The following is a 27,092-nucleotide window of genomic DNA, read 5'->3' as shown; positions in this document are numbered from 1 at the left end:
CAGAGACTTCTTCAAAGCAAATATTTTGTTTCAGTGTACTATTGCGATGCATATAATTTAAACATTAATATATAAGTAACATTATTTCCTTTTTAACTTTCTCACTTCACACGTGGTATCTTTTCAAAATCAACAAAGAAATTTACAGCATAGAAAACAAGTCCTTTGTTTTGTTATTCATCTCTGTGTCTAAATTTTACTGGGTAGTGGCAGTGTGGTGATCATAGTTTATCTTTAAAGCAATTGGCCTAACCTGTGGAAGGATGGATAAATGGATGTTTTTCTCTTAACTTTTGTTGTACATGAAAATGTTAATTTGGTTGAAGGTCTGTGTCTTTTTACTATCTATCAGTTTTATTTCAGAAGAAAAGGTGAACTTCATTTGCTGCAAATCCAAAAATATGACCATTTCTTAAAAATGTTAGCTGTAATTAAGGCAGATGTTTTTTTAAATGTAATTACCTTTTTTTTTTACCACTAGACATTATTTTCTTTTACTTGAGTCAAATTTTTATTCACTCATAGATGTAAACCTTGATTGCATCTTAGAATAATATGGGCCTATTCACTCAGACTTTTTAGAAAGAACAAGGCTAAAATGAAAGCTACCCTCATATCAGGGTGAAATAAATATTTGCCAACTGTAGGCAAGTCTTACCATGTGACCTGAATTACTCTACCACCAGTGGAGAGGGTATCACCGTGATACCAGGGGAAACACACACAACAAATTTCTTCCTCTTAGATATCCAAGAAGCAGCATTTATAGATTGTATGGACATTGGATTGGTTTTTTATCCTAACACTGTTCCAATAAAGCAAAGACCATCTTGTGACTACTGAGCTACAGAGAGTCAAGTTTTAAATATGTTTCTTCCTCCCCACTTCTGTCTTTTCAGAAGCTCAGAAGAAATAGTTATTATTTATGCAGGCTTTGTGCTCCCTCTGCTGGTTCTGTAATTAACTAATAAGTATAATTCCCATAACTATGCTGATGTCATCAATTATTTTTTAACATGGACATGGAATTACCCAAATCAGCATGTTCTGTTCAGACATCATCAGGAAAATGAGCCGAGGTCAGAGGAGGACAGTTGGCCTTGGAAAGAAAGTGAAAAAAATAAACATTTTGCCTTGTCTGAATTTATGTTTAAAAAGCCTAAATGCAGCTTCATGCTTTCATTTGCCCAATACTAGAAGAAAACAAAACAGAACAAAACAATCCATCATTGTTTAAACTAGCCTAACATATCCCACCCCCTCAGAGGATTTTGGAAACAAAGCTTATTTCATCTTTCAAAGACAATTTATGCCAACACCTGTTTTGCGGGTGAGAAAAATGGAAGCTCTGAAATTACATATGCCTGGCTGCTGCTGAGAAAGTAGATTTCTATAGGTGGCATGTAGTAGCAATGTCTTGACTTCTTGGATCTGGAGGGTCTTTTCCTCCAGTGTGGGCATAGCAGTGTATCCATTTCTTAGTGTTAGCAGAGCATTGTGTAATCAATAAGAGCAAAAACTCTAGAGTTGTGTCAACTGAGGTTGACTTATGGTTCCAGCACTTACTGTGTGATTCTGACTAGGTCACTTAACCTTCTTGACCTCACCTTTCTTAGCTATAAACTAGAAAGAATATTTTTATCTTACAAAGTTACTGTAAGGATTAAATTAAATAATGCATGGTACCAAGTATTTTTTGTGGTTGGGGGGGGTCATGTCCAAGGGATATAGGAGTGTCTGGGCTACAGATTAGACCTGCACCACAACAGTGACCCAAGCCCCTGCAGTGACAACATCAGATCCTTAACCCCTTGTGCCACAGAAGGACTCTGAGAATAACTCTTAAAGTATATTGATGATGATGGTTTAGGAATAGTCTTTGGTCATTACTCATGGTGATTCTTTCTCTAATATGAAAACAGGTTTTTTTCCCCCTAATTAAAAGAAAATTTTTAACTTATTCTGAAAACTAGGAGAGGTCCTCCCAAAGGATAAGGGCTCAATATAGTAGGAATTTGTGTACACACCTAAATCAACAGCTTGAAACAGGAGGTGCTAAATTGGATGGAATTCCAGGAGAAGCCAGCCAGTGCATAATAAAGTGTAGAAATTCAGACAAATTTCATAAAGATGTTAAGTCAATCAAACCAAAATATCAATACAAAAAATGATGATGATGATGATGATGAGATTTAGTATCAGCTGTTATCCCAGTACACAGAGATGAGATTTGCATAAACATGCTTTGGATATTAGGTATTCATTTATTTACTCATGCATTTTTAATATACCTCTTTAGTTCTCAATGTAAAATAATTCCACACTGTTTATGCTTGTTCCAGAACCTCCTCTTTCTCAGTCGGCACCATGTTCTAGTCATCTCTCCATGGCAATAAATGTACATCTTCATCATGGTCATGGTCAATATTATTCTTGGCCTTCTTGGTCTTTTGTGTTTATAGATACTGCTCCACCCAGCTTAATGAGTGTGTCCCTAGGTAATGCACATCATTTCAATAACAACCAAGGGAAAACAGACAGAAGAGGTAAATCTGGAATCAGGATACCCACAGCACTTCCCAGGACCAGATATCAGTAACTCTTGGACTATTCACAATAGCCTCCTTCAGTGACTTCTTTCTTTTCAAAGGGAGAGTTTGGTGCCACAGTGATGTTGCAAAGCATCACCTTGCTCAGGTGAAGCATTTCTAATGGATTTTGCAGGGTAGTGGGAAAGAGGCAGCTAGAAACTGAGTGTCACTTCCTCTCCCTGCTCTTAGCTTCTCTGGCCTCTCTATAATTCGCTGGCTCTTGTAGATTTGGCTGAGACCCTTGTGTTTGTGGACATGGTGAGCATTTGAGCCAGGTGTATGGACTTCTTCTGAAACATACCTGCCTGTGGTACAGAGCCCATGCTTAGCTCCTGCCCAAGGGTCACTGCTATCTATATATTTGGGAATCTTGTGCTCGAGTAGCTTGCTTCCATCTGATTCTGTACTTTTCACAGGCCTTGGCTGCCCTGTGCCATGAAAATATTTGGAATTTATTCTTTAAACAGTGTAGGCCACTTGGGTTATTGACTCAAAGCATGCTCGAGGTTTTCTAATGGTTATTTATATTGGCCAACACAGACCCCTCTGTGAAATGACCTGTTGATATTGGACAAGGATAAGAGACACCAAATACAATGCAGGAAGTGGAGAAAGATCAAAAAGAATGAATGTTAGCTCAGTAGCAATGCTTTGTGGGTCAATGCAGAGAGTGACTGTCTAAGATTTTCAGAACTGTGCTGTTTGGCCCACTTGGAGGTGTTAGGCGCGCTCTTGCGAGAGAGCACACCTAACATTTACAAGAGTTTTTCAAACTTTGTTTTTCATGATAAATATCAACACTGTTGATAAAATTATTGTACAGTTGTATAAGATCATATGTAATAACTGTCTGTAGAGATTTATATACTTGAAGCATGAAGAAAATAACTTTATGTACATTAAAAGTATTGAGTTAAAAAAAAAAGCCATCGTGAAGTAAGCGTTTGTGCGAAGGAAGTCTGTTTTTGCGGACTCTTCCAGAATTACAGTGAATGCCTTACTGCAAAAGGAAGTAGGATGCTTCCTCCCAACTGTTTTCTCTCATCATTGCACTTGTTTTCTTTCTTTCTTTCATCACTTGTTGTTGATGACCACAACATGGTCATCATGTTGGTGAAAAAGAAACAGTCTGTTTGTAGCCTGTTTCCCATGTCATTCCTCACTGTACAAATGTCAGATATGCAACAAGAGAACGTGTATGTTTGACAGCTGCCCGGTAAATTAGGCAGAGCAACAAGTTAAGGACAACTGCAGTGGACGTTCAAAAAAAACAAAACAAAACAAATCAAGTATGTAGCCAGTAAAAAAGAATTTCCTGTGGAAAAGTTGCTGTGTGAGTCCCAGTTGTTACTTTGTGAATAACTTATAAATTAATTCCACTGTATCCCTTTAGTAAAATGTTTAGCATGGTGTTGGGGATGGCAGCAAGGGAACTCAAAATGTGAAACCAAGTAAAATATGGTCCCTTCCCCCAAAGAGAGTCTGTGCTCTGGAATTCTAAGTATTAAATCAATGCACAAAGCACACCACCAGTTGGGGTGACTGTGGGATGGTCTTAGGAGCCAGGCTCAGGTAGAACTGACTTTATCTCACCCTTTATTTCCTGTGAACATAGAGTTCCCAGCACATGGATGAACCTTCTGTGAAATTAGAAGGAAGCAGATTTAATAGAATTACCCAAAGTGTGTATTCCCATATCAGTCTGGAGAATGTCTGTGTGACAGACATGTTGTGGTCTCTTGAGGGAAAATACCAAATGATGGTCATCATGTTGGTGGCAAAGAAAAGAAATGCATTTGTTACTTGAATAGAAATCCACTCCCTACCTCCCACCACCTCCACTTAACACCCCATAACTAATCTACCATCTCAGCTATATCTTTTAGTCCTGTGCTCCATCCTCACCCAAAGAGTTTATATTTGTGGCATGATGGGTGGAGGTTAAGGATTCATTCTGTAGCATGAGGCCATTTGTCCTTTCTCCAGGGGAATCAGACCACTGTGTCCTCAGCTTTATCTGTGTTCAACCGACCAAGCGAACTAGTCCATAAAAACATGGCAGCTTATGTACACTGGTAGAGATCCAATTGCATTGGGCTCTCACAGTTTTCTCCCTATGTTCACTGCTCATCCTAGCAATGGATTCCTGTTACTTATGAGAACTGACTCCCCAGTAAACAAGGTGAGCAGGAGTTATCTTTACATCTCTGTTTATAGGGCTGTGTGTGTTATGAGAAGCTAGTGTTTCTGTGGGATTCTGTAGCGGCAAAGCGGATGACCTCATATGATATTAAATGGTAACTGTGTGAGTGAGAGTTACCTGGCGTCAGCAGACTGGTCATTGTTTTAAGAAAGGAGAAGCGCTGTTGTAACACATGTGGGGAGATGTGCTGGGGGAGGAAGGAGACTTCCCTTCATCAAGTCATACATGGACAGACCCCTCTTTGAAGCCAATTGGTATTTTTCTCCTCTTTGTTTACTCTCTTTCATGACCCTGTTTGGTGCATTTTTGCATCATGACCAAAGTGATAGACTTCGGTCTCTGTTGGATTAATCAGTGTGCTCTCTGATCCGAGGCACATGTTCCCCAGAGACATTGAAAGTCAACGTGTTCAGTCTTTGTGGTCTGACAGTTCAGAGTTGTTAACTGAGCTGAGGGGCTGGTTTGGGTCTTTGCGTCTAAGATGAACCTCTTCTTCTAGGCTCTTCTCTTTCACAGAGCCACTCATCCACTTCCTTCACCACAAATATCAACTGTCCTGATCCTTCCTTAACAGTAAAAATTTGAGAGCAATTATTTTTATGGCCCTTTCCCTGAAAGGCACCATTAATTGCTTTACTGCCTGTGGATCTGAGCCGGTTTCGGTGACCCTAGTGCCTGGTTCTCACCCAAAGGAGCATTTGCAGCTTGGAGAAACAGAATTCAGGGTGTTGCCTGGTGTGCAGCACCCTGACACTGTGTAATGACTCAGGAATGAAATGTCAAGGCTCTCCTTGCTGTAGGATTGGAGTTTTCCACTGTGGAGTTCAAAGGTCAGGCTTGGCAGTGATGGTAAGTTTTTCCCCGTGGTCTCAACTCCACGCCAAGGTGGGCATGTGTGAATTTGGAGGTTGTCAGCTTTTTTTTTTTCTGGCTTTTCAAGAGCATGAGAAATGTTTTAAATCATCCTGAAACAATTCTCAGGGGAAAGACCATTTTTGATAATTAATTTCTCATCCAAAGGGCCAATAGAACCAAGGCTCCTGATGGGCCAAACTTTGCTCTTTAGCTTTCTGGTTCTGATCTTTCATGACCTAGCTAGAATAATCCTGATGGGGTGGAACAGTTTTCCTCCTTCTATTCTAGTTAGCAAAAATATGAGGATGCCTTCTGGGACATGAATTTATGTCTTAAACCAGCTTGAGTGTGAGTTTCTTCTCAGACTGGCAAACCCAACAAGTCACTTGGAACGTATACATTTATTTACTAGGAGGAGGCTATTCTTTCTTTAAAAATGTGTTGATCGTGTGTGTGGCATGTCCTCTTTCCCACCCCAACCCCCAAAAAGGAAATGAACTGTGACTTAGCAATGTGTCCAATGGCACGGTTGGCCTCAGTAGCTATTGGTTGAGTTGATCAGCTTGAGTCTAGCTATTCCACGCCATTTGTATCCCATATGCTTGTGAGTTATGATCCCGTTGGGTGCATTCATTAGCAGTGTTGCCCATTTTTAAAATGAGTTGAAATAGCTTAGCACTAGTTTAGCACAGGCTGAAGAATGTTGAATAAGCTCAAAGGTTCAAGAAGAATGGCTTTGGTTGGCAATGTTGTAAAATTGGGTTGTGATGATGGTTGGTACAACTATAAATGTAATAAAAATCATTGAGTTAAAAAAAAGAAGAATGCCTTCGGAGGAGGCTTCTGAATTCAAGGCATCTCAATCCAGGATGGAGTAACATGGTGTTGACACCATAAGGCAAGGCTCAAATTTTATTTTAGAAATATTTTCTAAAAGCCCATACTGTTAAAGCTCGCTGTGGAAACGGGTTGAATTATATTCCTCCATTGGATGCCTTGAATAAATGGTGAATTGAGAGTAAAGGGAAAGGCCTGGTCAGTCCAGTGCCTCTGAAGGACATGTCTTCATGTCACCATCTTCCAAAGAAGCAACCCACAGGGTGTCCTGTCTGGCTATTGGCGGCTGAGCACATGAACTGGACTCAGACACCATCTGGGGTGCTGGTTTTATTTTTTTTAAACCATTTGCCTTTTCCATAAAAAGCATGTAGTTAGAACAGGACCTTCTCACACCCTGAACGGAAACATTTTTTTAGTCAAAGGAAGTTCATAGTACAGGGGAGGGAATACAGCCTTTTGCAGCCTGTGCCGTAAGTGCAAAAGTCCAGGTTGCCACTTATTAGCGTTGAATGAAATGATCAATTCTAGCTTGCTTGGATGAAATTACATATTCAATTATTTTTGTTTGAAATTAAATGCTTGATTATATTACCGAACTCTCTGTAATTTTACACGTGCTGTTCCCTTATCTAACAATGAGGCACGGTGTGTGATTAACAATGTGGCTGCCAGGAGGAAGAAGCAAAATAATTATTTCTTCAATATACGTGTCCTCCTTATGATTCAGAAATCAATGTGCCTCCATGGAGGATTGGTGCTGGCCGTGGGTTATGGGCTCAGGGTGGCCTCCCCTCATTTCCCTTTGAATGTGAGACCTGGAGACTCTGGCTGGCTAGGCAGGGGTTTATTTCTCTCTTTTTTCAAGACTGATGTTTAACTGCAACCACTGGGACCTCAATCTGAGCATCCTGTGGCCAAATATGAATATTAATCAGATGCCAAGCCAGGGAGTTCCTCTCCGAGTTTGACAGTTTAAAGGATCAGTTAGCTAATTAGAAGATGACATGGCATGCCGGGTCCCCAGGCTCTGACCTGCCTTCTGTCTCCTCTTTTCATTTTCCTTTTTGACAAGTTGGATTACATCATTACTCGTAGTTTCACTTGTTAGCCCCGCCATGAATGAGAATATTTTAAGCTGTAATTATCTGTTATTTCTCCTCCCCACCACCACCCTGATCTCTGACAGACCCGGCTTTACATGAAACTCAAAGAAACATACAAGAAATTGGAGGTTCAAAGGCCCATGAACATCAGCCTTATGACCCCTACCATACCACATGGTGCAACTCAGCGAGAAAACGGGGGATCTTAACAGCTTTGGAAGCTGAGTGGTGGTAGTCATGGTGATTGGTTTAAAATGGAAAGCCCCTGCTCTGACTTGGTGCTGCAGGTGTGGGTGTATCTTCCAGGTGTTTCCATGGCTTCTCTGGCTTGAAGTGTTAACTATTATGAAGGCCTTGGGTGTGGGGAGTGGGGGGAGGGTGGATTATACTGGCTCGTGTTTCTTGCCCATCATCGGGGGCTAGAATGAAGCAAGGAATCATGAACTGGTTTCCTTCTGAATAAGAGACCAGCAGACATGGAGTGCCACAGGGTTTCCTCAGACTACCCAGACTGTTTTTGTGGGGTGAACCGTCACAGTTGGTAACTGTTTACTAACCAATGACATTTGTGAAATGCCACTTTTCTTTTCTGAATCCATAAGCATGTTTGCCACCCAAGCCAGAGAGGTCCCTCCTGGAAAGAGATGAGCACATGCAGTGATCATCAGAAGTGACTTTGGCCCATCTCTGTCATTGCATCCATCTTCTCCACAATCAGGGTGCTTGTCTTACAATTCAGGGACCACCCACATGCAAAATATGGGTGCCTGGGCCTCTTGAGGGAGTGGGTCCTGGGAATCTGATTAACAAACAAAGGGGGATTCTGATGCCCCTGCCCAGAGTCTGAGTAATTCTGTTCTAAATGTTTTGGAAATTTTTCCTTGCCATGATATTGTTCTTTTGCAAGTTTTCTTTTATGTAAAGTTTGCATGTGGTCCATAAAGGAGATCCATTTCTGTGAGGGAAAACAAGATTCAGATCAATGTTCAACTCTTTGAAGGAAGCTTTTTCTTTTCTTTGCTATAAATTTCATTAGAGTTTAGTTGAGTTATGGTATTGTATTAGCAAAGTGTATCAGCTGTGTATAAATATATTCAGCCATTCTTTTTCAAATTCTTTCCCAATACAGGCTGTCAAAGAGTTTCGAATAGATTTCCCCGTGCTATATAGTAGTTCCTGTTACCCATCAGTTGTGTATAGAGTAGTGCGTATGTACCGATACCAATCTCCACATCCATCCCTCTGCTCTTTGGTAACCATAAGTTTGGTTTCAAAATCTTTAAGTCTGTTTTGGTTTCATATCATTTTAATTAGATTACACATGTAAGTGATAGCATAAGATGTTTGTCTTTCACTGTCTAATTTCCCTTAGTATGATAATCTCTAGGCCCATCCATGTCATTACAAATGGCATTATTTCATTCTTTTTTATGGCTGAGTACATTATCTGTGTACCACATCTTTATCCATTCCTCTGTTGATGTACATTTATGTTGCTTCCATGTCTTGGCTGTTGTAAATAGTGCTGGAGTGAAGACTGGGTTACATGTATCATTTAAAATTATGGTTTTCTCTGAATATAGGCCTAGGAGTGGAATTGCTGGATCATATGGAGTTCTTCATTTAGTTTTTTAACCTTCATGTTGCCCTCCACAGTGGTTGTGCCAACCTACATTCCCACCCACACAATGTAGGAAGGTTCCATTTTCTCCATACCCTGTACAGCATTTCTTGTTTCTAGACTTTTTGGTGACGGCCATTCTGACTTTCTGACTGGTGTGAGGTGATATCTCATTGTAATTTTGATTTGCATTTCTCTAATAATTAGTGAGGTTGAGCATCTTTTCTCACTTTTTTGTTTGTTAGTTTAGCCATCAGTATGTGTAATGGAAGCTTTCTCTGATGCCCTGAGTAGAATGAGCTATTTCCTCCTTTCTCTACATACCACCTCTGCACATATTTGCCATAGGGCATCAGAAGTTGATGGCACCATTTAGTTGACACATCTATGGGCCTTACAAGACACTGAGCTACTCAAAAGAAGGAACTAGGGCTTAGCATAATCTCTGGCAAACATTAATAATGAAGATGCAAATAAAAAGAAGAAAACAAAATCTGCTCAGAACTTACCATGAGTGCTATGAGCCAGCCACTCTGCTGAGTAATTCACAAAAACTTTCCAATAGTCCTATGTGGTTGGATTGAGGAAGTGAAGGCTTAGGAAGAAGCTTGCCAAGTCCCAAAGTCAAGTGCTAATTAAAGACTGAGCAGGGATGGGGTATTCTGAGCCCTGATCACTGCCCCTTCACCCTTCTGAACCTCCCACGATGGGTGTATGCTCACAGATGATGAAAGGGAAGGACATTTTTGGATGGAGAAGGACATTTCTGCTATGTCCAACTGCCATCACAGGAGGACATAGAGAGATGGGCAGAAGGAAGTTAACATCTTGACTAGATGTTCTCCTGATCGCTGAAAAGGCTGTGACATTTGTGTGCATCAACCTTTATTTATAAGTTTAGAGGAAGAAGAGAAATCAGCTCAAGTCACCAGAGATATTCTTGGGGATGAGGCCTATATACTAACTGGAGGACTAAGGAGGAATAAAGATGGAGTAACTGGTCCCCAGGGTCAGATTTTATTGGAGAAGGCAAGGCAGGTGGTGGTATTTAAGAAGAAGAACACTAACATCATGGCCAGAAGGCTGGGTCACAACTGCCTTCTGCCACTAAGTAGCTAGGTCACCTTGGCCACATGCCTCCAGTCTTTTTGGACAGAAACTTAACTATTAAGTTGATAGATGTGAAACTTGGACTGTGGATCTCCATGTCCTCCTGCTTAGATCATTTGAATCAAAGACTTGCAAAAGGTTCTCTTTGTAACAGTTGAGAGATAGAGGTTGTGTGCATGGTACAACTTAAAGATTAGCTGGCATGCAGGGTGAGTGAGTGAGAATGAAGTAAGGCTTGGTCAAGCAAGCTTTGAAAGAACACTCTCTGTCTACATAACCGTGTATTCGTTCCTTTCCCTGTAATAAAATGCTTGGCCCCAAGGTAGGTCATGGTACATGACACAAAAACAAGATGGGCAGAACTCAGAATGCTGACCCGATGGGGACATGCTTGCTGTGAAAGGTGCCAAGTGAAAGAAGCTGTTAGTGTTCTTCGCTGCAGCCCATCAAACAAATTGTGGTTTCAGAGCATCCACTTCCCGGCTTTCTTGCTGATATTACCCAGCACAAGTCAGCCAGTCCCACGGGCAGATCACCTGAAAGATGTTGAGGTCCAGCTATCAAAACATTTGGATGCACATTAATGGGTTTTATACCTTTGTATTTCTCCGATATTACTGTTTCGCCTCAGCAAGCCCACAAATATCAGATATCTCCTATCAGGGACTATTTTAAATCACTTCAATTTTCCCTGCCCTTGGGCTCTGCCCATAAGTCCAGAATCTGAAGTGTAAGAGCTGCCTGTGATCTAGTGTTTCACTCCCCACACTCCCATTTATATTAGAGGGAACTTATATTAGCTTTTGGACACACATATATCAGTTTTAAAGATTAAGTACAATGTCAATAGTTCTTACCTGGTTCTCAAGTATATTGAGTTGTTATATTCTCCACGAGAATGTTAAAAAAAAATTAGTATTGCCATTGGTGAGAGCATTTTTCTCTTAAAACCAACCATTGGTCATAATGGTGTTTACTTACTTATTCTCTGAAGTGCTATTTTATATAGAAAGTAAATCCAGGGTAGAAGCTTGATAAGTAATTTCAGACTTGATAGCACATGAACCTTTTAGGTACGAATGAATTATGAAGCCTCACCTTATGATGTTTTTTTTTTTTCCTTCAACTCCCCTTGTCGCAACTACTTGTTTATCTTCTGAGTGATCTTAAAATATTGAATGAGGGAGTTCCCATTGTGGCTTAGCAGAAAAAAATTTGACTAGTATCCATGAGGATGTGGGTTCAAACCCAGGCCTTGCTCAGTGGGTTAAAGATCTGATGTTACCATGAACTGTAGTGTAGGTTGCAGATTTGGCTTAATTCTGGCATTGCTGTGGCTATGGCATAGGCCAGCAGCTATAGCTCCAATTCGACCCCTAGCCTGGGAACTTCCATATGCCCTGGGTACTGCTCTAAAAAGGAAGAAAAAAAAAAAAAAAAACCTGAATGAGCTTCTGCTTAGTGCCCAAGCCATCCATCCAGCCTGTGCTTCCCCTGCCTTCCAAGTCCCTTCAGACACGAACAGTCAGGTAGCCCAGGGCTCGTTACAGGCTCTTGGAAAGGACAGTCCACTACAGGGATGAGTCCTGCATCTTGGAATGTGGCCACAAATGAAAGCAAGAAGCTGCGTTGAGATCCACTGGTGGCTGTGGTACAAACTGACATCCATTGAAGAAAGCAGAGGGTGATTTGCTGTCTGAGACACAGTTCTGAATTCAGATGTGGGCTCTTTCTCTCTGCTCCCTGCCCTACCCTGGTGTTACCACTTGCCGTTTTATACCTGTCCCCCTTCACATCAACAGGAACATCCATCCCAGGCCACTTTCTTGGATACCACTTCTGTCCCAGCAGTCCTTTGCCTTCTAGACCACATTCCTGGGGGCTTACCTGTCCCAGGCCCCCAGCTTTACCTCCAGTGTGCCTGCTCCAGAGACTGTGGTTGTCACTGCAAACCCAGAAGCATGGCCCCAAGGAGCGTGGCAGTAGTTGTGCCAGTGGGGTGACGAGGAGAAATGTTCCTCAGTGTCCTTGTGCAGTGCTGCCTTCCCCTGCCTGTCTTCACAGCTCAGCCCTGTCTTCCAGTACAAGTCATAAGCTCCCTGAGGATGGAGAAGAGGTTTGATAGTTTTTCTCTGACCCCTCAGCTTGTCCAACGTGGAGCAGCACAGATGCTCAGTAATGGCTGGCTTATTGATTCATCACTATAATGAAGCTATTTATTGGTCATAAAACATGGCAGAGTTTCTGTCTCCAGGACCTTGTAGCTTTCTTCTTAGAAGAAAGAAGCTGGCCACAGTCACCACTCTGTCCCAGACCCTTAGTCTAATGTTTGCCAGCTTGAATGTAATAATGGGGAAGACAGACATGCTTCCGAGAAGCCAGCGAAATACAGATTACAGCAGATGCTCTGGCGGAGCCCCAAGAACGAGAGAGGAATTTTGATGGGGAAATGGGAGCTGGCTTTAATATGAATGGGATTTGGAGGATGGAGTTCAAATTTCGACAGGCCAAGGTCTCTGCATAGGGTATTCGAGTTGGAGCTCACAGCCTCAATATAAGCACAATGGGGTGAAAAGATTCAGGTAGAAGAGGAGTGGGAAATAGAGAAAGCTGGCAGAACAGATGTGGCCAAGGTCATGGTGAGGCCAGAATTCAGCACCAAGTGGATATACATTCCACCTGCTGCTGACAGGATGGGCTGTCAGAAGAATGTGCGGTATGGGAATGAACCCTTTTAATTTTGAAATTTGTGGTCTAATTTTTATTGTAATTTTTATCCATAGGCAGTGAGAATGATTTCCCATTTATAGTCAGGATTAGATTTCACTTTAAAATGCATGTATTGAAATAAAACCAGGTGAGTAGCTTTCAAGAAATTATTAAAGTGAACAGTGTTGAGGCTTGTCCATCACACATCATGGTAGCACCCTATGCTGGAAGTTTGGAACGTGCAGATGTAGACACAGGAAGACCCTGAGTGGAAAGCTGTTGCAGAAAAGTTCCCAGGCTAAGGACGAAGAGACTGTTGCCATGTGACAGCAGGGAAGCCATCCGTGAGCTTAGAGCAGCTATAGTCCTGCGGAGGCTGCAGGTCAAGTGCAGAGTGGCCATTCCAGGAGGGGAGGGCTTTTGGGTCCTGTTTATCACTCAGCCACAGCGCCTGGCTCCCAGAAGGCGATTCATAAGGAGGTAATGAGTCAATAGGTAGAAGGTGTGAAGTGAGACTTTCATTTCCACCCTGCTGTGACTCTGGCCACAACTTTCCTCCCACCACCCTGGGCTGGAGTAGCCTGATTCCCATGCAGCTCCCCACCCCCCCACCCCAGTGAGCTCACCAGGAGCCAGCCTTGGGGAACACCGCCTCCCCTGGGGGAGGAGGGGAGATGGGAGGCCTAGCTGCCTGTCACCACCTGTGGTCTTAGACGAAGACTCTTTGGGTTTATATTTTAAGCCAACACTGCAAGGACCTGGGTGCCTTGGTGCCCTCCAGCTTAAACTGCAGGTGTGGAGGCCTGGGAGGAAAACAGGGGACCGCACCCCCATCTGTCTCAAGGAGACAGCTCTAGTTCTGTAGTTGCTTGTATCGGTTTCATGAGGATGCAAGGCCCTGTGTGCCAGACTTAGAAAATTTATCAAAAGATGTTTAAAAAACAAGTACAGTCCACACATTTAGGTGGAAGCTCCTGATTGATTGGACTAGCACCTGATCCACAATGCTGAGGATGCTACACTGGTCCAGCTTAGAGTTGGTGACCTCTAACTTAATTTTTTTAGCTTAATGAGGTCACATCTCCTCCTCTGCCTCTCCAAGGTTTTGTCATGTTCACGTGTCCCCTTATGTCCTTTTTTTCTGGCCTGTTACTCTGGTCTTTTTTCTGAATCCATGGGACAGCACACTTGGTGCCATTTTTCACATGTCCCTCCACTTCGGTTCTGCATCTCTCCCCTCTTCCTCTTCCTGAGTTTTTATCCTGGCTATTCTGTCCTGCTGCTTACTTTCTTTCCATCTCATCTGAATCTCTCTCCTCTCAGCAGAGCCAGGCTTAAGCCACCTGGGACTTTGAAGGGGGCGCATGGCCCCATCTCAGTTCCCTCTCATCCCCCAGAGGCCCCCTTCAGTCCCTTTCCTCCACCCCTGTGTCCACAGATCCTTCTCTTCGAGTCTCCTGCCTGGACTCCCAGCCTCAAATCTTCTTTCCTACTGTCAGGGGGACTCAAGTCCAGAGGATGGAGACCCACCAAGGTCCTGGCAGAACCCAGATCACCCCCCCAGGGTCGCTGGGAGCCTGGCTGGGGTCACAGAGCTATAGCTTTTGTCACTTCCACATGCCTTTCAGAATGAAGCCTTTGATGCGTCTGTCACATTTAGGGTGGGAGGTAGAGGAATTGAGACACTTGTTATCCCCCAGATTTGGCAGGGACACCTGGGTCAGGATGCTCAGTGGCTGTAAATAGAAAAAGGGGGAGTTCCCATTGTGGCTCAGTGGGTTAAGAACCCAACATAGTCTCTGTGAGGATGTGGGCTCAATCCCTGGCCTTGCTCAGTGGGTTAAGGACAAGGCACTGCTGCAGGCTGCAGCGTAGGTAACAGATGCAGTTTGGATCCAGTGTTGCTGTGGCTATGATGTACACTGGCAGCTGCCATATTCAACCCCTGGCCTAGGATATTCCATATACCACCAGGTATGGCCATAAAAAAGAAGAAAAAAAAATAGGTAAAGGGAACATGATATCCAGAATGAAATAGGCACACATCAGAGTTTCAGCACCCTTGCCTTGCCCTGTTCACTGGGCAAATCATTTAGAGATTTTTGCATCATGACCAAGAATATTATGAGTCTGTTGAATTTCCTAGGTGCTTTTCCTTAGCGGCTCCTCAAAGGAGCCAGCTTTTGGAGCTTGTTTTCAGGCACCAGCATTCCAAGCGCAGATATAAGGCCTTAGGAAACAGGGGAAACACAGTTGCTCCATTGCTTTGGAGTCACTGGGTCTGAATTCTGATCTCATCACTGCCTTGTGCCCGTCGTGTGCTCCTGGGTGAATCCCTCTGCCCGCCTGAGCCTCAGAAAGAAGAGGGGTCACAGCTTCATCACATCATAAGTATCAGAGGCCTCTCTGCTGAGTCCGTGATGGTCTCGTTGGCAGACTCATCCGCAGGCCACATCCAGCCCATAACCCATTTTGGTATAATCTGCAAACCAAGAATTTTTTTTTAACATGTTTAATGATTTTACATAAGTTCCTATCTAGCATTCTTGATTTTTGCCTCTTGGTCCACAAAACATAAAATATTTACTATCTGGTCCTTTATGGTAAAAATATGCTGACTCCTGCACTAGAACATGCTGGAGGGGCCTCCCCACCACTGCCCCCCATTGTCACTTGCCTTTTAGTTTATTGCAGATAATGCAGGCTGTGTTCCAGGAACTTCCACAGGCTTTATTTACCTCTGTTAAAGCCCCACCCCCCCCAGAAGCCTGGGGGCACCACACTCAAGGTGAGAAAATGGTGTGTGTGAGATTCGAGTGGCCCCCAGTCTGCGAGTCATTCTGATTGGCTGGGCTAAGTGGCCCACCACCCTTCCCTGCCTCACTCAGACCTGAGCCAGGAGCCTGGCACCTTCTCCTCTCCACGAGGAACTCACACTGGCTGATGCTGTAGGATACTTTCTAGGCATTTTGGGGGCCACAGCAGTGACTCAGGAATCCACACTCCAGGAATTGCAAGTCCAGTTGGGGAAATGGAGGCACCAGCACCCCCAGAAACACCCAAGGATTAAAAGCTTCTCCAGGGGCATCCCCAGGGCTTCAAGCCCATCAGAAAACTTGAATTTTCTTTTGAAGTCATGGAGGATCAGAGCTCTTCCCCCAGCTGTGTCCCCCTCAGTGCCCTGTTCCAACCTCCCCAGGGCTGATTCCTGTCATCCTTGCTGCCTTCGTGTCCAGTGGCCTGTTTCCTCATTTCTGGAGCAACTCTTGGTCTGCCCACCCACATGGGGTTTGAGTGGGAGCCACAGCCAGGCTGCCCCCTGCACCCCCCTTCCTGCAGGGCCCAGGGTGCCCCTTTTCCCCACATGGCTCCCAGCAGAAACTGCCAGCTCTCCACCCCCAGCAGCCAGGGTGCTTGTCAGGCACCTGGAACCCAGAGCAAATGCCCTCAGGACAGCAGCCCCTCAATCAGACTTGGCAAGGGAAAAATATCCTTTCATTTTTAAAAAGATTTGAGGTCCTAAGCAGATGTTCTGAGCTTAGGTAGCGTTTCAGAAATTAAGCAGCACTCACAGCTGCTGTGATATATTCTTTCGGCTCATCTGACATTGGCGAGTGTCTTCTGACACCTTTGAAGTTGCTTTTGCTCTTTGCTTCAAGGCTGTGGCTTCCATCCACGCTTGGCTTTCTAGTAATGCTTTACTTTCTGTTCAAGAATCAGTTTCCTCTGCAGAGCAGAAACAGACTCAGGGACATAGAGAATAGACCTGTGGTTCCCAAAGGGGAGGGGGAAGGAGTGGGATGGACTGGGAGTTTGGGGTGAGTAGACGCAAACTATTACATTTAGAATGGCTAAGCAATGAAGTCCTGCTGTAAAGCACAGGGAACTATATCCAATCACTTGTGATGGAACGTGATAGAAAATAATCCGAGAAAATAATGTATGTGTGTGTATAACTGGTTCACTTTGCTGTACAGCAGAAATTGACAGAACATTATAAATCAACTATAAAAAAATAATAATAATCAGTTCCAGAGCTCAGTAAACATGGTTCAGACAAGCTATAAAAAAGTCACCTTGACAAAGATGACGCTTAACTAGAAGTTACTGACCCGTTTCTTCAACAGACTGTGATTTTGAATCTCTGGCCACTACAAGTAGGGGAGCTTGTAGGAGAAATTTTTGTCCTTTATCTGTTCCAGTTGCTGTAACAAATTAGCATAGATTTTGTGGCATATAAACAGCAGACATTTATTGCTCACGGTTCTAGAAGCTAAAAGTCCAAGAAGTCCACAGTGCCAGCATGATGGGTGAGGGCTTGCTTCTAAGTCACAGACTTTGGGTTGTATTATCACATGGTGGAAGGGACCAGGACCACTTTAGGGTCGCTTTTGTCAGAGCAGTAATCCCATGTAGGAGGGCTCCGCTCTCGTGACCTACACCCCTCCCCAAGACCCCACGTCCTACCATCACTTGGGGCGTTAGGTTTTAACAGAAAAATTGGGGGAGCATACTAACATCCAGACCCTAGCAGGCATAAATAGTGCTTTTTTTCCAGGTTGATAGCCTTGATCCTGTAGGTGAGAGCAGGCTTCTTGGTCCATTTGAGTCACTGTTAAAGTCTCAGAACTCAGGCAAGTGCCAGTTATAGAGCAAGCTCTCAGTAGATATCCAGGCTGTATGTATTCATTATTGAGCATCTCAGGTTGGGGGAGGGTGGTAGGCTCACACAGTTGGACCAGGCTGGTCCTTGCAGTGAAATGGCCCTCTCGGGTGAGGAGGAGATGCAGACACAAAGAGGCCACAAAGCATGAGGTCCTTGTTGCTGGGGGCCGAGGTAGGGAGATTTGGGGGGCACTTTGAAGGGGATGGACTTGGCTGGTCCATGCAAGATTTCCTATGTGTACACAGTCTAGGCATGGAGGTGAGGTGGAGCTGAATACAGGAGGTGCTGCTGACAACAGAGAAGACAGTGGAGGGCAAAGTAGGAGGGCCAGAGCCTCACACTCGGGCTTAGACTGCATCTTGAGAGCAGTGGGCTTATCACCTGCGTAAGGGAGGAATTGAAGTGAGAGTGAGGTGCAAAACAGGAAGAAGCCAGGTTCAAGAAATCAGTGGGGTCCAGAGGAAAGCTGAAAAGAGCCCAAGGCCAGGCAGAGCGGAGGTGGGGGTGGAGGCAGGCCTCAGGGATTTGGGGGAGATAGGATGTAGTCCCCTGTATGGCCCCAAAGGTCCATTGCTCCATGTGGACTTGTTTCCTCCTTGTGCGCCCCACCCCGTCCCTCCTCTTTTCTGTCATGGCTCTTCACATAAGAATATAGAGTTCAGCTGAAGGTCCGTACTTGGCTCACACTGGGAAAAACAAGAGGGTCATATTACAGGTGTCAGACAAACAGACACCTCAGGCTTTGTGCTGAAAATAATATGCTTGCCTTAGATACGTGATTCTGCAATTAAGTGAGCCTAAGTGTGGTACTCCATCTGCCTGCTCCTGCAGCATCCCTGATGACTTATGGGAGTTCAAAGAATGATTATAAAGGATGCTCCCTGGGTACCTTCTGGCCCCTGTATGGCATCTCATGTCCGTCTGTCTCTGTGCGTATTCTTCGAAGCCCGTGCTTTGCACTATAGCTTCCAATTCCACTAAGGCAGGAAGAAGCCAGCATAGATGTTACAGAGAGGTGGGAAAGCCTTGTGTACTGGTGAGCATAGGAGGCGCTTTCTGAGGATGTGATAATGAACTTTTAAAGGATGTTCAGCATCTTTGGCAAACAAGGCATGCCTTTGTGTAGCCAGTAGTTTTCATTTTTACTGGTGCAGCTGTTCTCTCAAAACACAGTTCTGTTGAAAATAATTTCCTCTTGGAGTGTCCACTGTGGCACAACAGGATTGGTCGCGTCTCCACAGCACCAGGTCATAGATTCCATCCCTGGCCCAGCACAGTAGGGTAAAGGCTCCAGCATTGCCGCAGCTGTGGCTCAGATCTGATCCCTGGCCCGGGAACTTCCATATGCCATGGGGCAGCCAAAAAAGAAAAGAAAGAAAATAACTTCCCCTTTGCTAATGGTCTCTGTGTCTCTTGGATCTGCAACATGAAAAGCCTTGTGTACGGCACAGCATAGGCAACCCTCCCTTAACACAATTACATTTCCTACGTACTCTATGACAGCAACATTTTGAAAATGAAAATCACTAGATGATTTTCCAAAGTAACAGTTAGTTTTAAGGCACATAATCACTTCAGAAAGAATCGTTTTGGCCAGCATGGGTACAAGAGTGTTTTGCATTGTTGATTCCAAATTATGCATCATTAATCACAAGAGCAAGTGGAAAACCAACCATGAATTGCATTTGAATGAGTATCTTCTCTACTATTCCCCTCCCCCACACAGGAGGCTCTTGATCCCCAGGTCATGTCTTCCTAAAGCAGCAGTATTCAGGTGACCCAGGTACCAGCCAGAGTCCTTGACACTGTTTCAGGGGGTCTGCGAGGTCAAAACCATTTTCATAAAAATGCTAAGGTTTTATTTTCCTCTTTCTTTCACTCTCATTCCTTTATGAGTATACAGTAGAGCTTTCTAGAAGCTCCTCTATGACATGGTGTCACAAAGGATTAAATGCAGAAACCCGCTATGAAAGGCCAGCTGTCTTCCATCTAGGAGAACTAAAGAGTTTGAAAATGTAAAGCAGTGCCATTCTTTTCAGGGCATTCTTTTGTTTTGGAAAATAGGGTCGCTTTTCCTTTACAAAATGTTATTTTTTGTGAATTCCTAGTGGATTTGTTATTGGTATTTTAAATAAATCAGGGAATACATATTTTAAATTTCCAATTGCTTCTAACATGATAAATATCAGTAGACATAACCCACCCAAACAATAATCCTATGGGGAGAGTCTCAGTAATTTTTAAGAATGTGAAATGTCCGTAAACTCCCAGATTTGAGAAACACTGCTCTGAAGTATAGGGCGATACTTTCAGCCTGTGGTTGAAATCTGAAAGTTTTCTAATATTACAAGGATTGGCCCAAGTTCCCCATCTATTCAGCTAGGGCCCATTCCTGCATTAATTTTGGGGTGTACACGGAAAAGATGAGAAAAGCTAACTATGTCAGAACTTGCCAAAATAATAATAATAATAATTTAAAGCCTCAAAAGACTGGGAGAGGAATAGCAGCCATGCTTCCCTCATAGGGACCCAAACACACTGTGTTCCTCTGTATGTTTCACTTCCAGTCTTCACTGGAACTGATGGCTGCTGAGCCCCACTGGCCCAGCCTTGTCTATTCATTCAGCTAAAGAAAATGTCTCTCCCAGGCACTTCCCTGGTTGGACTGTGGTGGAAAGTCAGACCCGGGCCCTGTCCTCGAGATGCTAGAATTCCGAGACAGGAAGATGCTCAGTAAGCCAGTAAGCATGAGTGGACAGGATCATTACTCATTTTGGAGAGCGATGCAAAGGAAGTGGCTGGGATGAAATGACAGGCATTTGCGGGACTGAGAGAGCAATTCACACATGGTGTCAGGCAAGAGCTTTCCCAAGAAGGCTTCATTTGAGCTGAGATGGCAGTGCTGGGTGGGTAAGAAGGAGAAGGGGAGGAGCCATTCTGGCAGAGGGAACTGCACATACAGAGGCCCTGGGGAACTGCATGTACAATGGCTTGGATGGCAGTGAGGTGAGCATCAGGATGGGGTGGGGAGGGGAAAGATGACAGGAATGGAGCATTCTTTGGGTAAGGATCTTACAGGGCTTTGGCAGCCCTGGTGGACATTTTGATTTTGATTCAAGTGTGACAAGAAGTCATGGGAGGGTCTTTAAGAAGTGGTCCGACTTCTGCCTGGTGAGAAACAATCTGGCATGTGGAGAGTGGATTGGGGGGAGGGGTGGTCAGTGGGAAGGCAAGAAGAGATTCAGAGAGGGCGAGCACAGCAGGAGGTTGTTGACGCCATCCAGGTGAGAGCGGATGGTGGGGCGGGGGGGGGGGGGGGACAGAGAAGTGCGCAAATGTGAGATCCAGTGTGGATGCATGGGGGCAGCCTTACAACGGAAGGCTCTGGGGATGAGGCCAGGGGAGTGAACAGACATGGCCTCTGGTTTGGGCTTGAACCACCTGTGTTTTCTCACATCATGGCAACAAAACTCTGCAACGTGGTTAGTATTATGTCTCTTCGGAGATCTGGAAACTGAGGTCTCAGCGACTTATTCATGGATCCATAAAACCCTTCCCAGGATCAAAGCAAGTCAGAGGTCACTGCCACTACCCAACTCCATCTGTGGCTTGCTTTCCCTGGTGTTAGCTCTCTGCTCCAGCCCAGGTGGTGACACCAAGTAAGGGCCTGAGTCAAAGGTTCCCTTCCTTCCCCTCCAGAGATCCTGGCCTTTAGCTAATCCCAGCCCTGTCCCTATGCCTCATCTTCCGGGCCTGAGAAATGGGGCCAGCTGTGTCTGCTGGCCACCAGCCCACAAAGAAGTTTATTTGGATTAGTTTACTCACACTGCAGGTGTGTCTTGGTTCCCAAAGAAAGGGAGCTTTATTCTTCAGGCCCCGTGATGCCTCTTGACAGGAGACGTGGGAGTCCTCTTGAGAAACAGTTGAAGCTTTATAAAATGAAGGGGTGAAGGCTATGGATACAATTGTGAGAATTTTAAACATCAACCACTTGGGTTGGGAAAATGGGACCAGTGCCCTCATTCTGGCAGTGAGGTGATTATTTATGAAGACACAGGGTTTTTTTTTTAAACCATCAAACTTACATAGTAGCACAGAAGCTAAATTCAAGGGGATCAGGAAGCGATGCAGCAATGATCAAAATTTTCAATCCTGTCCCTGCTCACCTTCCACGGGCAATGGCAAGTCACTGCCTCTTTGACACTCAGAGCAGAACAAAGCTATGGAAGTCTAGGTAGATACAGAACATCAAATGCAGATACTGAATGGCCAGTGACACTTAGCACAGTGGCCTGGGCTCTGAGATGGGCTACATGGCTGTGGCAATGGCATGAGACTGGCTGCTTCTCTTCCTTCCAGTTAACCCAGCAGCCCTTTCACAAATAACTTTCTGCTTTGGGAATTGAAGATGCACCCTTAGCAATGATTATCTGCTTGCTCACCTTTAGGGCAGCCTCTCTCCTTATACCCTCTGGTTATTTTGCTTACACATGCATGTATCTCACAATTTAAATTTGTATATTTTATTCATATGTGGAGGATTTTTCCTGCAGCTTAGTAAAGCACTAAATATTATATGAACATTATTCAAAACATGTCCATTCCATTAAACCTATTTATATGCCATCATTATCTGCAGCATTAAATACACTTTATATCATCAGAAATTTTATGATATATTTAAAAATGAATTTCTACTTAGCTTAAATGCATTAGGAAATTATCCTGAGACATGGCTAAAAATGCAGTCATGTTTATTTGTAACTGCCAGAAAATGGCTTGCAAAATTGTTAGTGTCTTTTATTATTCCCTGCCAGTGGAGCACTTGCTTGTTAATTAGAGAAATTTCAACTGTCATCGTTGGCAATTATAGCTTCTGTATCATTGTCTGTTATGAATAGTCAATGAGGGCTGATTAATATGCATGAGCGGCAGTATATATAGCGTGTGCATTGGACCACAATCCAGCTGCCAGAGTCACTCAGAGGAGGGAGCAGTGTGTGAGTACGTGTATGTCTGTTTGTGCGTGCGTGCATGCGGCTGCAAGAGGAAGAAGGGGAGCGTGGAAGGGGGAGAGTTGTGTGCAGCCTCCTAGAGCACCGCCAGCCTGCGGTGTCCCAGCATCTGGCACTGAGGCTCCTGGAGCACACCTCATGCCTGCGTGCTGAGGGCGCTGCTCCTCCCAGGCGCCCGCCAACCCTGCAGCCGTCCTCAGCCGGCTCTCTAAACATGGGATGCAGTCTGTGCAGCCTGCAGAAGCAAGAGGAGCAGTACAAATTACTCTACGAAGTTTGTCAGGTAACGCACCGCATTTTAGCCTGTGGGAGTGGCCAGGCACTCACCTTGCTGAGCGTTACTTCTGGGAAAGGAACTGGGGATTTCTGTGCCTGTTTGTGTTGGGAATGAGAGGGCCTTTCTGACGTTTCTGTGTGTTTTCCATTCAGTCTCTAAAGTGATTTCCCTGATTGTGGCACTTAGGTGCTTCTCTCTGAATATTTAAATAGATGTTGAGGATCATAAAATGTGTTTCAAGCTGTCATGTCGCAAAGCTCCTTTCCAAACGCCCGCTCTCCCCCCCAGCCCGGGTGGCGGCTGGATGTCCTAGGCAGGGTCAGCGCATGGTCACTCGCCCTTTGAACAAGTTGGAGAAGACGTGGTGGATGATTAATGCTGGCATGGTTTTGTCTCTGTTTACAAATAGTTTTAGCGCTCCTTTCAGGAGAGCACAGGCTCTCCCAGTCTCTGAGCAGCTCCTCCTAATGGGACATGTGGTTCAGATTCACACCTCACACTTGCCATTTCTGTGCCTCCCCCTGTAAAAACTTTAAGCACGTGAAGAACAAGTGGCTTGATCACAGGTGCCATCATCCACAGCCTGTAACTTCTCTAAAACTTGTGTGGCATCACTGATAGGAAATTTCAGTGGAAATGAAATGGGTATTTAAGGTACAACCCACAGAACTTTATCTTACACTCATGTTGAGTGTTTTATTTTTCAATATTCAAGTCTTATGCTGAACTAGGAGGTTTTGATACTACTAGACCTGGCAGGTAAATATTTTCCCCTTATGTCATTCTAACTCCTTCCAGTTTTTCCCCACTGTTCAAAAAATCATATAATTCTGATACAGAGGAATTTGAACATTAGCGTATTTGAAGAAGGCTGTTAGAGGAGAAAATATTCTTGTTCCTTAAATTTCACAATAAACGGTATATTACTATATTTTTTAAAGGAGCTGGACAGCTTTAAAAAGAATTTGATTAGCTGTCAGTTTGGTGCCATTTTTGCACAAGCCAGAAGAGGGCACTTACCATTAAAAATACAGCAAGACAGCTGTGCATGTGAATTGGCTGCCTCTGTAGACAAAATCTAATGATACAGTGACTCTGGATGAATAAAAGGTAGGGGTGTGTGTGTGTGTGTGTGTTTCTTTCTGTATTGAGGCATGGAGAGTGTCAAAACAAATATTTTGGGTCTTAGGTGCCTGAGCCACCCTCCTGTGAAGAGGGCAAAACCTTCCAAAAAATAAGCATCAAATAAATTTTGGAAATAATACTTCTGACATATGACTTCATGCTCAGAGCTCTACTGGACTCCCATCCTTTCAGAGCAGTCTAGGGGTACATTGGAGGTCTGGGCAAAAGTGCTCTTGCCACTGGAGATCTGGCCCCCATCCCTTATGTGATCATATGGTGATGTTGTAATCTGAAATTTGCCAAGTTCTCATGTGCAGTGAGCCCCAGTTCTCAGTGAGTCAGGCATTCAGAAGTGAAACAAGTAGAAAAACAGAAGCATCACTGAGGCAGTTGTATACCGATGCTCACAACTGCCTATGAAATAAATACCGTGCGCTAAAATAAATGTACTTTTGATAACTGACTGGAGTTTTTTCCTCTAAACCATCACTGCATGACAATACTGTTTCACTTTCATTGCTGTGGAAATAATCATAGAATTGTACCCGCCAAAAGGTAATATTACCACATCTCCTGTAAATCTTCATTAACTTGTGCTTAATTCATCTGTATGATTTGGGCTCATTCCCCCTCAGCCCCCAAAAGAGGGAGCCTGAGTTTTGTTTGTTTTGTACTAGGTGGATTTATGTGGAAATATTTCTGGCCAAAGCATCGTGCAGTAAATTGCTGAGAAATGACTTCCATCTGGAATACACTTTGTCAGCAATTTAGGAAGCCATGCAGATTTATTTTCAGGAAACTCAAACTACTTTTCAGACCCATTACCCTTGTGCCAACTAAGTAAAATCCCCCTTTCTCCTATTCTTTGGGAGTCCTGAACCATAGCATAAAGGAATTCACAAAACACTTGCAGGACTTAATAATTGCATTCCCACTCTTATTATGCAAAGCCTTATTAGAGCAGAGAAATTAAGGTTTCCATAAATTAGAGTTCCAGTAGGTCCAGTGTGTCTGGCTTCAGTAAGCCCTTGTAACAGCAGCACAAAGAGGATCAAATATTCTGGGGCTCAGACTTGATCCTTTTCTCATCCAGAGATAATTCAAAGAGAGGCTCTTCACTAGGGCCTTTGGCAAACTGCCTACACTTTCTTTGGGGGGCTGCTGTGAGCTTAATGATGCAGAACAATGGCTTTGCCTCTTGTCATACACATACCTTATTATACCTTTAATCACAATAGAACACCACCGACACACAAAGTTGCCCGATCGTTAAAGGACATTGCCGAGAGTGCACACATACTAAGTGATCTGTGCCATGTGTTAAGGGATGCACTGAGTTATTTGGGGATGTTTGGAGTACTTCGGAGGGGAGTATCAGATGTGCCTCCTGCCTGCCCTGGGGTTGAAGATCAGTTGAGTTAGAGCAGTTCTTTATGCTTTAACGGTGACTGTGGCATCCTTTAGAGCATCAAGACGGGTTCTGTGCCTACCAGAGATTGAAAATGTAACTTAGCAGCTGCTTCATGCATGGGAATGCTTTTGCCAGTCTTGAGTAACCCAGAATACTCAGAAGTGCCGGTCAGGTGAAAGTATGGGGAAGTTGGAAAGGAAGATAGTCTCCTGCTCTCAAGGGATGCACAGTCTTCTACCTGGGTAAATTAATTGGCCCAGGAGATCTCACATTGATGGTGTAATGGGATAGGGAGCCTCTCAGCTCTAGGGCTGTGGCTGGAATCCAGCCAAAGCTGATTACCTATTATAAGGGAAGGGTGCAGGGGTGGCAGGTGTGTGTCTCAGTTGGTTTTGTGCCCATGATCCCATCATAGGCGAGGCCCCAGCCCTCCACCCAGCTGTGTCCCTTTAGGACAAGGGGAAAGCCAACCTGTGGATGCTTCTTGGGGGGTTGGGTCTTCCCATGGAGGGAGGCCTGGGGGAGGGGAAAAGGGTGACATATGAGGCAGTGTCATTCATTCTTTCCACCTCCTCTAAGGTCAGCCAGAGACTTTTGGCAGAGTAGTGACCTTTGCTGTTTGATTACACAGCAGAGAAATTATTCTGATTAGGACTTAGGCTTCAAATAAAAAAATTACAACAATGAACACATTCACTAAAACCTGCATGCAAATTAAGATGGCAGGTAAAACATAGATAAATTGCAGTGATATTCTTTTCAGTAACCATGGTCTTTTTTGATTGAAGTAGAGTTGATTGTCAGGCATATAGCAGAGTAATTCAGTTATACATATAAATGTATTCTTTTTCAGACTCTTCTGCATGATTGGTTATTACAAGGTATTGAATATAGTTCCCTGCACTATGCAATAAGTCCTTGTTGTGTATGTGTTTTGTGTACAGTAGTATGTATCTGTTGATCCCAAACTCTAAGCACAGTGTTATTTCTTGAGCACTTGCTATGTGCCTGTGCAATGCTAAGAGCCAACCATGAATCACGCCATCCCATCCTCACAGGAGCCCCAGAAGATTGGTGATAGTATTATCCTCATCTCACAGAGGAAGAGACTGAAACACAAAGGAGTTATAAATGGGGCTGGGAGCCACATCTGTGCTGTAATTCCAAAATCTGTGCATTCTTCTCTTGCATAAATCACTTTCATCAAAGTCACTGAATAGATCACCAGCATTATATGGAACACTGAGATTAGTTTTCAAAATTCACCCACCTCACATTGCAGATGCTACATTCTCAGACAAGGCCATGTGCTGCTTGGCACCTCTGTCAGCCTGCTGTTACTTGGATCTGTTCTCTTACAAATGAGAGGGCTTTCTGTAGAGCCTCAGGTCCCTCACAGTGGGGGGAGGGGGGAGGAGAGAGTGGTGGGCAAAGAGAAATGACCTCAAGAAGAACAGAGAGTTCCCATTAACCTCCCAGGCAGCTTGAAGAATGGATGATTTGACAAAGCTCATGTTGTTTAGCCTCTGAGTGACAAAAAATATCAGTTAAGAGTAACTTGTCCCT

At 44.1% G+C, this 27,092-nt stretch overlaps 1 protein-coding gene across 2 annotated transcripts in view; it reads left to right on the top strand.

Annotated features, from left to right (window-relative positions):
• Positions 1 to 27,092, top strand: part of PDZRN3 (PDZ domain containing ring finger 3) — a 245,086-nt gene that overhangs the window by 174,532 nt on the left and 43,462 nt on the right. Inside the window, exon 1 of one of the 2 annotated variants that reach the window (XM_013980617.2) lies at positions 21,041 to 22,996. The exons of the other annotated variant lie outside the window; for it this stretch is intronic. Within the exon in view, the coding sequence (XP_013836071.1) occupies positions 22,733 to 22,996 (264 nt within the window). The 5' untranslated portion in view covers positions 21,041 to 22,732. Of the gene's footprint in view, positions 1 to 21,040; positions 22,997 to 27,092 lie in introns of those variants that run through there. 2 annotated transcript variants of the gene reach the window in all.

This window comes from Sus scrofa, chromosome 13 (assembly GCF_000003025.6).
Source record: "Sus scrofa isolate TJ Tabasco breed Duroc chromosome 13, Sscrofa11.1, whole genome shotgun sequence".
NCBI lineage: Eukaryota > Metazoa > Chordata > Mammalia > Artiodactyla > Suidae > Sus > Sus scrofa.
This window is presented reverse-complemented; position numbering and strand designations above follow the sequence as displayed.